The sequence below is a fragment of the Carettochelys insculpta genome, chromosome 2, assembly GCF_033958435.1.
Source record: "Carettochelys insculpta isolate YL-2023 chromosome 2, ASM3395843v1, whole genome shotgun sequence".
NCBI classification, from domain to species: domain Eukaryota; kingdom Metazoa; phylum Chordata; order Testudines; family Carettochelyidae; genus Carettochelys; species Carettochelys insculpta.
Genome location: NC_134138.1, coordinates 155,685,568 through 155,700,910, shown reverse-complemented (window position 1 = coordinate 155,700,910; position 15,343 = coordinate 155,685,568). Strand labels below are relative to the sequence as shown.

General features: G+C 45.8%; 1 protein-coding gene across 1 annotated transcript in view; it reads left to right on the top strand.

Annotated features, from left to right (window-relative positions):
• The window catches only part of TERT (telomerase reverse transcriptase), an 86,782-nt gene that overhangs the window by 55,451 nt on the left and 15,988 nt on the right, over nt 1–15,343 (top strand). The window contains exons 10-13 of the mRNA XM_074985471.1: nt 7,582–7,653; nt 11,530–11,718; nt 13,032–13,158; nt 13,500–13,561. Of these exons, the coding sequence (XP_074841572.1) occupies nt 7,582–7,653; nt 11,530–11,718; nt 13,032–13,158; nt 13,500–13,561 (450 nt within the window). The remainder of the gene's footprint in view (nt 1–7,581; nt 7,654–11,529; nt 11,719–13,031; nt 13,159–13,499; nt 13,562–15,343) is intronic.

Genomic DNA, 15,343 nt, shown 5'->3' with positions numbered 1-15,343 from the left:
CGTGAGGCTGGGGGACCCAGATGCCACCATCGCGGGCTTTGCCACCCTGGGCTTCCCCAGTTGCTTCGGGGCTCTGGATGGGACTCACATCCCCATCCGCGCCCTGGTGCACAGTGGAGGACGCTACATAAACCGGAAGGGCTACCACTCAGTGGTCCTCCAGGCCTTGGTGGACAGCCGGGGCCGTTTCCAGGACATTTATGTGGGCTGGCCTGGCAGCACCCATGATGCCCGGGTTTTCCGGAACTCGGGCCTGTGCCGCCGGCTGGAGGTGGGGACCTACATCCCCCAGCGGGAGATCCCTGTGGGGGACACCACCATGCCCCTCTGCGTCATCGCACATGCGGCATACCCCCTCCGGCCCTGGCTCATGCACGCGTACACAGGCCATCTCTCTGCCAGCCAGGAGCACTTCAACCAGCGCCTGAACCACACGTGCCAGGTGGTGGAGCGCACATTTGGGCGCCTCAAAGGGCGCTGGAGGTGTCTCCTCACCCGCCTTGATGCGGGCCCCACCAACATCCCCCAGATTGTGGGTGCATGCAGCGCCCTACACAATCTGGTGGAGAGCAAGGGGGAGGCCTTCTTTCAGGGCTGGGCTGTGGAGGCTGGCAGGGCCGACGTGCAGCCACCCGCTGCCCCCAGTCGCCAGGTGGACCCCGAAGGGACCCGGGTCCGGGAGGCCCTGTGGGCCGACTTCGATGAGGCCACGGGGTGAACGCTGGCAGGCCCCCCACTGCCCCCCCCATCCTCCACAACACTCCTTGCCCCTACGCCCACACCACGGAGCACACAACAGCACCCCCCCCCCCCAACTTTTCCTGAACAAATAAAAGAAGACACTTGTTTGTGAAATCAAACTTGTTTACTTTGAACTCTGTTCTAACTAATACTAACTATATACAGGAACTTCTAACTAACTTAAATATGAAGAGTGTATGTATATATTAACAAAAAAAACAGGGATAACAAGGAAGGGGAGAACTATTTACATGGGTCGGGGGAAGGATCAGACTGGGCAAACGGGGGGCACAAATAAATAAATACAAACTATATACAACGCAAAGAACAAAACAGTGGGGGGAATATATACAAGGGGGTGGGGGCCGCGTCCTGAGCCCCACGCCCCTATAGTCCAGCACTGGGGGTGTGTGGCCGGGAGCCCCGCCTCGGCCGCAGCCCTGTCCGGGGCTGGCTGGGGGCCGGGCGGACCGGCAGATATGGCTGGCAAGTGTCAGCTGGCCCCAGGTCTCCCTCGGCAGAACGGCCCTCGGTGGCGGGTGGCGGGGCGACGGCGGACAGCGCGGTGACGACAGGAGCAGCGGGTGGCGCGGCGGGTAGAGGAGTCAGGGCGGGCGCAGCGGCGGCCGGCGCGGCATGGGGGGGCCAGGTAGTCCGCTATGCGGTTAAAGGTCTCCACGTAGGCCCCCCCATGCCTCTTGGCGCCAGGCCAGCGCCCGCTCCTGGAGGTGGAGGCGGCGTTGCTCCACCCACAGCCACTGCTCCGCGACCTCCACCTGCCGGCGGTGGAAGGCCAGCAGCTGGGGGTCCGTCGCCGTCGGGTGGTGGTGTTGGGTCCGCCGTCTTGCCCGCCCTGGGGCCGGTCGGTCCTCCACCGAGGGGCTGGCCTGGAGCGATGGCCCCGGAGGGGATTCCGGGTCCGCTGGCGCTCTCCGGTCCTTCCTATGGTGCAGCTGCAGAACACAGGAGCGGGGGAAGAAGAGTGGAGACAGGCGTTAGTGTGGGCCCCGAGCCGTGGCCCTTGTCTCCCCACCCCTGTGCTGCAGGTTCCCCGTCCCCGGGAGATGCTGCTGTGATGGGATTCAAGGGTCCCCCTGCACTGCACCCTGTCCCCCGGCGGGAGTGACTCTCACTTCGCTCAGCAGGGTCTGACAGGAGAGGTTTCTTAGGCAACAGATGCCCAGTTTCTCCCAGAAGTGACAGTACAACAGTCAGAGACAGTCCTTCCAACCCGTCCTGGGGAGAAAACCCCAAGGTGTGCCCCTCTGGGGTGTAGCTTTCCCCCTTCTCAGGCTGGCTGCCTTCCAGCTCTCCCTTCCCCTAGCCTCTAACTGCGGCCCCCAATTCAAACCCAGCTCGGCTCTTCCCTCTTTGTTCAGGGCAGAGGTGTAACCTGCCAGTTGTAGCCCCAGGATCATCCTTAGCCACTGGGAGCTATTCAGCTTGTTGCTCATATCTAGCCTGAGACTCGCATTTGCACTCCCCCGACTCCATCACATGCTGCTGCGGGGTGTCCCACCCCCTCCTCCCGGGGGACCCTAGAGGTTCCGCTCCCCCCAATCCCGGGGATGGGGCATGGCACTGTCATGCTGGGGGGGGGCAGGGGCTGATGCACTCCTGTGAGGGACATGGGACTGCTGTCCTTGGGGCCATGGCCATCTGGGCATGTGGAGGGCCCTGGCCACATATCTGTTACCCCCGCCCCTCAACCCCGGGGGTGTACACCGGGGGGGTACATACCTGTAGGTCCACTCTCACGGTCGGGGGACACCCGGGGGGCGGACGCCTGGCTGCTGCTCCGGGATGGCAGGAGGATGTGCAGGCTGGTGTTGGTGGAGGAGGAGTCCTCGTCCTCCTCCTCCTGCTCCGGTGCCCCGGGGGTGGGCTCCAGGGGGGGCCCCCGGGGTGTGGGGCTAATCTCCGGGGCGGACTCCATCTCCGGGGCCTGCTGGGGCTCCTCAGCCGAGGTATCAAGAGTGGCCGGAGGGGAGGAGGTGTGCCGGGGGACCAGGATGTCCCTGAGCTCCCTGTAAAAGGGGCAAGTGATGGGGGCGGACCCAGATTGGCCGGCCGCATCCTGGGCCCGGGCGTAACCCTGCCGCAGCTCCTTGACTTTACTCCGGACATGGTCCGGAGTGCGGGCAGGGTGACCCTGGGCGGCCAGGCCCTCGGCCAGCCAAGCAAATGCATCTGCGTTCCGCCTCTTGCTCCCCATTACCTGGAGCACCTCCTCCTCGCTCCAGAGCCCCAGCAGGTCCCGCAGCTCGGCCTCCGTCCAGGAGGGGCCCCGCTGCCGCTTCCCAGCCTGGCTGCCAGCCTGCGAGCCCTGGCTGCCCTGGCTCCCCTTGGGGGAGGTCTCCTGGGGGGGCTGCCGGGTGGTCATCGCAGCTGGGGTGTCTGTCTGTGCTGGCTGAGGAACGTGCAGGCTGGCCGCGTGTCTGAGCGGCCGCCTGCACGTTCTCTCAGCTTCCTGCACAAGAATGGAGGGGGAGGGGACCTTTAAGGGGCCGCTCCACGCAGCCACCATTGAGCTCAGGGGCTGGAGAGAGCATCTCTCAACCCCTCAGCTGATGGCCGCCATGGAGGACCCCGCAATTTCGATGTTGCGGGATGCGCAACGACTACACGGTCCCTACTTCGACGTTGAACGTCGAAGTAGGGAGCTATTCCCATCCCCTCATGGGGTTAGCGGCTTCGATGTCTCGCCGCCTAATGTCGATGTTAACATCAAAATAGCGCCCAACACGTGTAGCTGTGATGGGCGCTATTTTGAAGTTAGTGCCGCTACTTCGAAGTAGCGTGCATGTATAGACACGGCTTTAGTGTCTCAAAGAACCAAGCCTTTGAAGAGGAATGGGAACCAATTTCCTTAAATATATTATTTGGCTAATCATGAATGTGTAGAATTCTTTTGTCCACAATTTATGAGCAGAAACAAGCCATAAAATGGTGAAACTACTGTACTCTTAGTACTAAGGCATTTTAATTCTTTTGGTCACTGATTAAAAATGAAGCTGCTTATTGTGGGCAAGTAATATAACCTATGAGATTTTGATTTTTTTGAGGACCTCACTGTAGGAGCAGAGTGGAGATAGTTAACTTCACCATAATGAAGTTTTGTGCAGAAATGTCCTTACTGAAGAGCAAATGGAGCTGGAGGGGAATTTGCTCTACACCCCCATTTCCTTCATGAAGTCTGCAGGAACGGAATTTCAATACTATACACTTCAAGTTCCCTGTGAAGGGAGCCCAATTTCTGTGGCTGGCAGGCGGCTCTGCCTTGGCAAGTACATCATCTCTGAGTTTGAGATTTCTCAGGTACCCTCAAACATTGCAGATGGTTCTTCGAGTGGTCTTTGTCGTGTACGAGCAAGCAAGAGCCGGTCCCACTTACCGTGCTCCACCTCCCGAGTCCTGTTACCACGCGAGCCCCTCGAGAGGATCGGACCCTGGTACTAATAGTGGCCTGGTGATCCGTGCTGCTGTCACATACGATTCCCTGTTTGCTAAAACCTTTTTGGTAAAAAATTAAAATGTATTGCCAATTAGACCTGATAAAAAGTAGGTGTTTAGTCAAAAATACGGTGCCGAATTTTAAGAATATACACAGGTGCCTGCACCAGCTTGTTCAAGCTACCCGGAGGGGGCATCAAATAGAGCTCACCACCCCAGTACACCTACAATATACCTGTAGACAAAGGAGAATGAGACAAGTGAATAGTTCAAAAACAGATAAAGAATTTGTTTGTTTAGACTGTTTGTACCTTCTAAACCCTCAGTTTAGTGTACAGTAACTAGTTGTTGTAATATACTTTTAGATATAACTGTTACATAGTTATTATGTTACTCACATGAAATATGCTGCACAAGCCGACTCATGGCTTGAAACATTGGCACTTAGCCAGCATTCGTTGCAAGACAAGAAAATTATAAGATAGCAAAGGTTTTTGCTTCCCTTGCTTCTATTTTTAACTGACCTCTGAGGTTGCTACTCTCAAAGGTCTGGTTATTTGCCTTGAGCTCAAGGCCCTGCTACCCTGAGCTATATTACATTAATAATACTAACAATAATAGTAATTGTTCAAGGTGGGGTGCTACTCCTGCCAGGAACTCCTAAATACTAATAAAAAATATATTCCTTTCTGCAGTACAATATTTATTTTAAATGAATGCTTATATCTTTAAGTAAGTATAGCTAGGATGTTAAACAGTGTTTTGCTTCTTAACTGAGTGCTATAAAATGAATAAACGACAATAAGCAAGTAAATTCTTCACTAAACTTATCCTATCCTATAACTAATTATTTAATTAACCTATCTAATCTTTACCCTATACTAGTACTAATACTATTAACAAAATTTTGCTTATAACTAAACAATCATATTGAATAAAGTTTCTTAGTTTGTTTATCAGCACTATTGTTAAGGAAATTAGAGTTATTGTCTTTTGTTAAATGTTTGGAATCAATAATTAGGACACAAATTAATCTGAAGGATATTATCGGTGGGTAGCTGGAGGAGCACTTTCTTTTGTGCGTCCCCTTTGATGGCCACCTTCTGGATAATGCTGCAGCTCAGTCACTGGTGCTGTTGTTGGGCAACTGCAAGCGATGACGTGGCCTGTCGCCAGGAAGCGCTGCCTCTCTCTTGATGTGATGTGGTGAGCTAGGGCGGAGACGCCGCTCAACGCTGCCTAGCTGCAGGTAAAGTGTCAGCTCTGTTCGAAAGGCGGGCAGAGACGAGGTTCTACACTGCACGCCGGTGATTTCAGTAAAGCAGGGTGGCGGAGGTTCGCTCAACACCGCCGCTGCTATCAGCTCTTTTTATAGGAAGGCAAGGCGCTGCTGTTGCCACTTTTCAAGTGCCACAGCCGCCGCTCTCTTCAGGTAGCTGCTGCCGCCACTCTTCTTCAGTCTTTTTCTGTAGCTCCTCGAAGGTCCCTGCGTCCCAAGGGCCCTGACCCTTCTGCAGGCCACTTTTTATAGAGCCTCCTCATGAATATTGATGAGGCCCAAAGGTTCCATGCAGACCTGTTTGAAATCTTTTTAGTTTTGTGGTCCATCAGACTTGAGAAAGTTCTGGAAAGTCCAGGTATATTTACGCAGATATGAGTTCATTCTTGATTTCACAGGTAAGTTCATACCGTAATGGCATTTATACTCAGGCATGATTGGATTATAAGTGACCATTGGGGGCTCCAATGGTAATCCCCTCAATGTAAGTGAATGGACATGTGATGATTTGAAAGTAAAACCATTTCCAATAAAAAATTTTTAGGTAAAACTTCATGATTCACATGTGATAAGCATGACCACACACAGGAGGAGACCTTGCAATTCACCCCGAGGGTGGGGACATCAAAAACCCCACTAAGGGATTCTTAACACTTTTCCTAAAATAACTGCATCCATGAATATAAAGGGATTTACTGCCCTCCCGAACACATGCACATACGCCAGCATCTGCTGGTCTCAGGATGCTAATCCAGGGCCATGAGCTTCCTGTACATCTTAAGAAGCTTTCGAGTTCCTACAGTAAGCCATGGCAGGCTCATGGTCAACCCCCACCTGAATGTTAGGAAGTTAAAACTCCAATAAGTGGTCAAAGATTTATGTATTGTTTGAGTGACATTTGGTAGTTAAGAGCCTATGTGCTTTTCAAATCCCATGAGGCACCAATGTGTATCTCTAGACGCATAAATACCTTTAAAAAGGTGGCTCCTTTGCTGAAATTTCTACTAAATTTGAAAATTTCAGCCTTGATGATGATGCAGTTTAGTACTGGATTGACAGCCTTGGTATTCTGAAATCCTCTGACTGCAGAAAGTTATAGAACAGGCAAAAAGAATGAAAAGAATGCTGGTAGACTGACAAATCTACTTTTATGTGGCCATGAGAATTAATCTGCTGTGGCCATGTATGAAATTATGTTCTAGTACCAACATCACTAGGCAAGCCTTAAATTGGAACCGACAAGGAAATGAAAAAGTGGGTACGCAAGAAACACCTGGCATAAGGACCTGAAGGCAGACATTAAGAAGACAGGGAACACCTGGTCAGAAGTTAAAAAGATCGCCCAGGACAGGGAATGGCGGTAAATGCTCATCAATGGCCTGTGCTCCAAGATGTAGGGGTGGAAGAGGCTTACAACTACTACCTTTATGTGGCCCTGATTTATGGCACACTACAAGTACAGACATGTTTTAATTCCCAAGTTCGCTAAGTTCACTATAGGCAAAATAAGATAATTAAAAGTGTGTGTGTTTATGTAAAATGAATATTTATACACTCAGGCCTGCTCTGCAACTAAAAGTTAGGTCAATCTAGCTATGTCAGCCAGGGGAGAGAAAAATTCACATCCCGGCAAGTTTCGGGTAAGTTGTCCTGAACCCCTGTGTAGACCTCACTTAAAAAAAAAAAATAGAAAAAAAGGAGAGGGAGAGAGAGAGAGAGAGAGAGTATTCAGCTGGCTACAGCCTCCTCCCAGCCAATCCTGTGCCTGGGGCTGCTAAGGTGCTGGTTCTCAGTACTGGCACAAAAAAAGCACTGGAAAAAACCTTCCGAACTGTCTATTCTGTGATGCTTCAGATGCAGAGCTGTAGCTGTGCCTCTGTAGCATCTGAAATAGAGAGGAGTTCTTGGTGTTCCTTTGCAAATTTGGGGGAAATTCTCAATGAAACTTTATGTAGGCTATTTGGAGATTATATTGCTGGTGTTATTTTGTCAAGAAAATGATAAATGTGCTAGTGCATGCCCTGCAATTTTAAGAACAGCACAGAAGCAAAGAATATTTTCAAACTAATTATAAATTTGTTTAACTTCCTTTTTTTTTTTTATTCCAGATTGCTGATACGGTTAATTGATGACTTTTTGCTAGTTACACCTCACTTAACACAAGCAAAAACTTTTCTGAGGTATGCTGTCTGAGATCCATGTTTAAAATAAGAAGAATGAGTGCAGTTAATTTGCCTAGAAGTATATATGGTTTATTTGTTAATTAATAGTTAGGTACTGATAGAATAAATGTAATGTGAATTTGGAGGGTTTTTCCTTCCCCCCAAGGAAATGTTTAAATTTCCAGTTGTGGAAAGGTGTGTGTCCTGATAGATTGCTGTGTTCTGTTGCATTTCCCTGGCACCAGGTCTGTAGTTCACTACTTGGGCTCCAGCCAATATCAAACTGAGATATGTCTGGTCAAGCTGGGAGCTCTGGTGACTGTGTCGTTAGTTTGAAGTCCTTTCTATGTGCTGATACTGCCAGGGCTCATGCTTCAGTTGTTCAAGTGAACTGGGTCAGAACAGCTGCCGGTTGTCTATTTGACCGTTTTCTCTCTGTCTTTAAAAGCTGTTCTGTATACATTAATAAAATGTCCATGGCAAGTAGTCATGACTGCTGTCTTCAGTTCTTGAGGGAAAAGCTGTGACTCTTACATGTTCTATCAGCACTAAAACATTCTTCTCTGTTGTGAATAATCTTGGGGTGAGTATCTGAAGATACTCCTGGCCTCCCTGGTGGCAGCAAAGATGTCTGAGGTGAAACTCTTGTGTAGGACTCAGAGAACAGCTCTTTAGAATACTTCAAAGTTATATTCGTCAGTTGGATACCAAGGGAGGCACCCAGATACCAGGGAGATGAATGCAACATAAGAGGAAGGGGAAGAGGGCTACATTGATACTAAATACTTCTTTGCACAGCCAGTTGTAAAAGTCTTGTAATTGTATGTTAATATTTGCACTGTAGTCAGTTGTATCTTGTTCTCTGTGGCCTGTGACATACTTTGAGGGGTTTCAATCTTGGTGTTGGTCAGTGTCGGTTAGAGATTAACCTGATCCTCTCTAAGTGCAGGTTGAGGCACAAGTGAAGTAAGTGATACTACTCGTGTGCTGCAAATAGTCCTTGTTTTACTCTTTGGAGAATTCTGCACCAAAATATTAAAAATTCTTCATACAGTATTATAAAATTCTGCATATTTTGTTTGTCAGAATAACACAGTGTAATCACACCAATTTCAATTATTTTGGTAATTTTATTTAAAATACAAGATAATGGATGAAAAATGGGATTGGGGAGTAAAACCTCTTATGTCTAACTGTGGTATAGCTAGGTTTGGCGCTTTATTTCTAGTTCTAAGTCAATGTATACATGCGACCATATGTTCAATATAACATCATAGGCAACTGAAGAGCAAGTGAGGTCTGGGGGATGAAACACTCACTTTATACAGGCTACTGACCATCTCCCAAAAGTTCAATACAGGTTCAGCCTCTCTAGTCTGGCACCCTTGGGACCTGAGTGGTCTCAGACCAGGGATTTTACCAGACTGGTGTGGTCAGTTCTGCTCCCCTCTGCTGGCCTCAGCCCCTTATCCTGGGTTTCCCTCCCTGCTGTTGCTTGCAGTTTCCTGACTTCCCCAGATGCCAGCTCCTACCCTCAGACAGCCCTCCCCAGATGCAGTTTCCTGCCAGGCCTGAGCTGTGGCTTCCTGTGGCCATGGCTTTGTGCTCAGCCTTGGCTGCAGCTTCGTGCCTGGCCCTGTGGATGAGCCACCGGGAGCTGATGCTCCCCGTCCAGGGGCTTTGTACAGGGTTCTGGCCAGGGGCTTTCTGGGGCCAGACTGCCATGAGCCATCACTCTCCAGCCAGGGGCTTTATGTGCAGCCCCAGCCGTAGCGTCTTGGGGCTGTGGCTTCCAGCCCAGCACTGGGGATACGCCATCATGAGCCTGTGCTGTTGGCTTATTAGCTCGGGCTCCCTGGCTGCTGTTGGCTCCTCCTGCCTTGGTGCAGTCACACTGATATTTTTACAAATATTATGCATATTTTTGTGTGGTTCAGTTGGTTTTGAATAATCTTCTAAAATTCTGTTGGCACTGCATGTGTGTGTATTTTCTTTGGGTAGGATTTTCATGTTCTGAAGAAGCATATGGAACTGCATGCGTACAATGTATAAAGGTGCCAATGGGATCTAGATGGGGCTTTTTCAAGTACAGCCTTACTCCTTTTGATTTCTGAATGAGTATCTTGTACATTTGATAACTGAGATGGAGCTTTTATCTCATTAAGTGACAAAATCAAGGAGGCAGGAGCTCCCTGTGCAAAAGGATTTTCTGGATTTGTTTGTTTGCAAACAAAGGGTTTTCTGTGGTTTACTTTTCTAAATACTAAATTTTATATGGATTTCCTGAAACTGACCATTTTCAGAATAAAGAACAGGATCACGTATGCTCTGTCTACACTAGTTGCCAACTTCTAAGGGAGCATGGTAAGTAGGGTGCAGGAGGTTATTAATGAAGTGCTGCAGTGTATATGCAGCACTTCATTAAACTCATTCTCCCCTGCAGCAACTTCGAAGTGTTACGTTTCGAAGTGCTGGCTTCTGTGTAGCCGTGGCTCACCCGCGGATACTTTGAAGTGCCCAGGCTACTCCCTTTACTCCTCAAAATTTTACCATGCTCCCTTAGAAGTTGTGATCTAGTGTAGATGCAACCGTACAGATGTCACCGAAGAAGAAAAAGTTTTCCTTTTTGGGACATTTGTGGCTGCATTTTTTAGAGTTGCAAAAAACAAACAAAAGTACACTTTCAAAAAACAACAACATGCTGTTGCTGTTGAGTTAGGAGCTGGCAATAGAAATGTACATATTTCTAAGACAGGAGACTTTTAAAGTAATTTAAGAGTTCTGAGCTAGGTTATTGTGAAACACTAAATGAGTAAAACACCAGCTCTGGTAGTGCCTACACTCATTTTACTTTTCTGTTCACTCTGAGCATCATTCATCAACCTGAACTCTAGTTCACTTATATGTGTTTCCTGACTCTTAAGTTTCTACAGGTAATCTTAACTTTGCCTGTTTGTGTATACGTGCACAGTAACACACTCAAGACTGACCACCTGTGGTACATTTGGCTGAAATTATGTATCCAGACCTTACCTGTTCCAAGACTGCTCCTCTTCACTAGTATCTTCATCTTCCCAGCCTAGTATATGACAATCAATGTAATGTTCCTTGTGTTCCAGTTCAATTTGATATTAAAATTAATTTGTTTTTATCTGACTCAACATTTCCAGTGTCCTTCAGGTGTTGGTATTGCAGTGTATAACTGTATGGCAGTGGTTAGGGTGCAGTTGTAGGTTTTGACAGCAGGAGAGTAAGGAACCATTCACATCAGTTGATATTTTCAAAGGGTTGCATTGATTTTTTTTTTTTTCTTGCGTTTTGGGGAGGGGCAAAATAAATTTGAATTTGACAGTATATATTTACTCCACTGTACCCTACCCAATATCTGCCTCTAAATTATTATCAAAGAGTATGTTAGCTTGATATTTCTGCGAGAATGAAACCTGTGGTGTGAGTAAAGGCAGAGTTAAGATTGTTATTTGTATAAACTTAATTTGTAATTTTTTTTATAATCTGTAACTTTTTCAACCTTGCTTACTTCTCTAAGAATTGGACTCTTCCTTTTATTAATCATTTCCTTAACCTTTTTACTGATTTATTTTTGCATGACATGCCTTCTGTTTTTGGTGTCTGGCAGCATTCACTCAGCCAAAGTGTTGATTATCTTTGCTTTTGTAACACCTCTTCTGTATTTATTCTCAGAGATTTCAAATGTGTTTAAATTGTTTCTCAACATTTGCAGATGTTTATATAATGGGCTCTAGTCAAGGTTCTTTTTCCTGGAAGCTGGCCGTAACATTTTTGGACTTTTGATTGTGTCATAATAATGAGATCATGTTGCTTATATGATGCATCTTACATTATATTTTTGCTAATCATTTATATCTAATTTAGGATTCTGGCAACAGGGATTCCTGAGTATGGCTTTTTAATAAACCCCAAGAAGACTGTGATGAATTTTCCAGTTGATGAGGATATCCCAGGATGTTCGAAGTTTAACCAATTGCCTTATAGCAGTGTGATTCCATGGTGTGGGTTGTTATTAGATATACAGACACTTGAAGTTTATTGTGACTACTCCAGGTAAATACAGACACTAGTTAAAATTTCTAGTATAAATTAATATGTATTGAGATACACCAGAACATTATTTTGCTAATGGCACAGGTGAGTCCAACACAAAATGAGTCTGAGTTCTGCTGTCCAGACAATGAATGATTTTGTACAATAAAATAGGCCTTTGTCCTCGCTCCACCATTCTTTACCATTTCAAATCCAACTCAGGTCAGTAGTGGCCAAAAGTTACCACCTGACTGCTGTATGGTTTCCAGGAAGTGCATTTAAGGGTTGGTAGTTCAATTTCAAGTGGACAGCTTTCTGTAACACCACAACCTTGTATCCTCACATGGTATTACTGGATATCTTGCTGGCATTCTGAATGGAGGAACTAAGGATTGAATGGACTATGGAATCTGTTTAATTTCCTGTGGACTATTGGGAACTAAACGCTATAAACTCCAGTGGTATTCTCTTAGGGCTAAGTCACATTTATTTAACTGTATCATGAATAATTACAGTGTTACAGGATTCCACTAATATTTTAACTACACTAACACTGTACACAAAGATAAAATAACCTCCCACTTGATAATTCCCTCTTTATGCATCCAGGAGAGTGCATATTGTAAATGTGACCTACATTCTTTGTTCCTAGATGTATATTCTAGGTTATGTTAAAATTTATGGTCTTTGTAAGTGACCTGTTCTCCTCCTTTTTATTATCACTGCTTTTTAGGTCATCAGCAAACAAATTAACTAGAAAAAATGTAAAGTCAGTGCTTATAACAAAAGTGACTATTACTGCGCAAAACACATCCTTGCAAGACCCATTACATATCTCTCCCAAGGCATGATGATTTTCCATGTACTTTTTGGAACCTCTGACCGCTCCTTTAATAAAAGCAAATAATACAGTTGGTATAGAATAAGAAGGAAAAATCTAAGCATAGTGCAAGAAATGGCTTAAGGAGAGACTACTGAAGGTTCTGAGGGTAAAAGAACCTCTACTGGAAATGGAAAAGAGTCTCAGTGGGTTGTGAACACAAACATTCGGGATAATTTAAGGAAGAAAATGTGGGAAGCAAAAAGGCAAAATGAGTCCTCATGTCAAATCCCAAAGGGATGTAGTCTTGTCGCAGCTGAAACTCTGCCTGGATAGATCTCTACTTAGGTCTAGAGAGGTAAAAGAAAATGGGAAGGGCAGTTACAGATAATCAAAGGAAAAAAGTATTAGTAGCAATAGTGCTTACCATTTACTTATTTTGCTTACAATGTACGGGGTTCGTTTATGGAAATAATCATGTTAAAACTATTTTTTTCTTCTCTTGTCTTTATAGTTATGCCTGTACTTCTATCAGGTCAAGTCTTGCGTTCAATTCGAGCAGCACAGCTGGGAAAAATATGAAATACAAACTTGTCACAGTTCTGAAGCTGAAATGTCACAGTTTATTTCTTGATTTACAGGTGAGAATTGAAAACGAAGTACTTCTAATTTTTTTTTTATTTAGTGCTACCAAAGTAATTTTAAATGTCCTTGGTTCTCTCATTTAATGGCTGATGGCACAAAAAGCCAAGCATGTCCTGGAGGTTCTGAAGTTAATGAAAGCTGAGGCTGCTGAGCGCTGTGCAGAACCAGACCCTTGGAGAATTGTTTGACTACGTAATTTTTGGAATATTTCAAGGGAAGGATAAAATCTGACTGCTCTGTGGTCCAATCCCAGACAGGTGGATTTGAACAAAACGTAACGTTTTTGGGAGTATACTAATGTACATTTGTGTAGATTTTTTATTTATTTTTATTCTAGATCAACAGTCTTCGAACAGTATTAATCAACATTTATAAGATATTTTTGCTGCAGGCCTACAGGTATGTCAACAACTCAGAAAATATCATTCCTGTTCCATACCACATGAAGGAGCTGTAGGTTAGAGAAAGTAATGCCGTAAAAGTTTGCCCTGGTAGTTTTTGTAGCAGGTAGTATTATTCTTTCTGAGGATATTAAAACACATCATTCCTTGCAGTGTTATAAGATATAAGGTGTACCATCACATGAAAACAAAAAGCAGTCAAGTAGCACTTTAAAGACTAGCAAAATAGTTTATTAGGTGAGCTTTCGTGGGACAGACCCACTTCTTCAGACCATAGCCAGACCAGAACAGAAGTGGGTCTGTCCCACGAAAGCTCACCTAATAAACTATTTTGCTAGTCTTTAAAGTGCTACTTGACTGCTTTTTGTTTTGATAGTGTATAGACTAGCACGGCTTCCTCTTTGTTACTATTCATCATATGAAGTGACTATTTTCAGTAACACACTGGATTGTTCTAAATTGCTCAGGAAGCAGTTTTGATTTTAAATGTCTTTAAGCATCCCTCAGTGACATCAGGAAGAAGGAATCTGGGATGAAGTACTGCTTTGCTCTCTTAGAGTGACCAGAAAACATATAATTTATTAACTAGACTGTACTGAGAACTGCGTGTCTAGTGCAAAACTGTGAGGACTTTGACCTGTATTCTCCAAGTCCTGATTAAGGTATAATTCTCCCCAGTTAACTGCAATTTCTTAGCTGCTGATAATTTTTTAATGACTTGATTGCTGAGCAAGTTCTCTATGAACATTGGTTGATCAGATAATTTTTTTTCTGTTTTGCTCAAGGGCAAATGCCACTGATAGGTAATTGACAATCAGCTGAAGAAGAAATATTTTAGTCTTTCTGTGACACATGCTGCCTCATTTGCATTGGTTATAGGGAAGAGCAAAGTAGAACACAAAGGGGTAGAAAGTCTCAAAACCTTAGGAATGAAAGGAGGGTATAGACCAACTAGCATGATACCCATAAGATTATAGAAACCTTGCCATGCAAACAGTGCATGATGGAAGCATGATGATTTTGCCCTCTAATTTAGATGAGCTAATCATAGACCATTAGGATTGGAAGCGACCTCAGGATGTCAGCTAGTCCAACCCCCCTGCTCAAAGCAGAACCTACCCCAGCTAAATCATCCCAGCCAGGACTTTGTCACAACTGGTCTTAAAGATCTCTATGGATAGAGATTCCACTGCCTCCCTAGGTAACCCGTTCCTGTGCTTTCCTACACTCCTACTGAAGTAGTTTTCTCTAGTATCCCGCCTAGACCTCCCCCACTGCAATTTGAGACCATTGCTCCTTGTTCTGTCATCTGCCACCACAGAGAACAGCCTGGCTCTGACCTCTGCGGAACCCCCCTTCAGTAGTCGGAGACTGCTGTCAAATCACTGCTCATTCTTCCCTTCTTCAGACTAAAGAAGCGCAGTTCCCTCAGCCTCTCCTCATAAGTCATATGCCCTAAATCTCTAATTTCCTTGGCCCTTGGCTGCACTCTCCGTTTTGTCCATTTCCTTTCTGTAGTGGGAGGCCCACAACAGGACTCAGTGCTCCAGATGTGGTCTCACCTCCACCATATAGAAGGAAATAAACACTTCCCTCAGTCTGCTGACAATGCTCCTATTAATGTAACCAAGTATGTTATTAGTATTCTTAGCAGCAAAGCCAGACTGTTGTCGTATCCAGCTTTTCATCTACCATAATCCCCTGTTCTGCTAAACCACTGCTGCACTGCTGCTTAGTGTGCCGATATCAGTGCATGGGATTCTTCCTTCCCAAGTGCAGG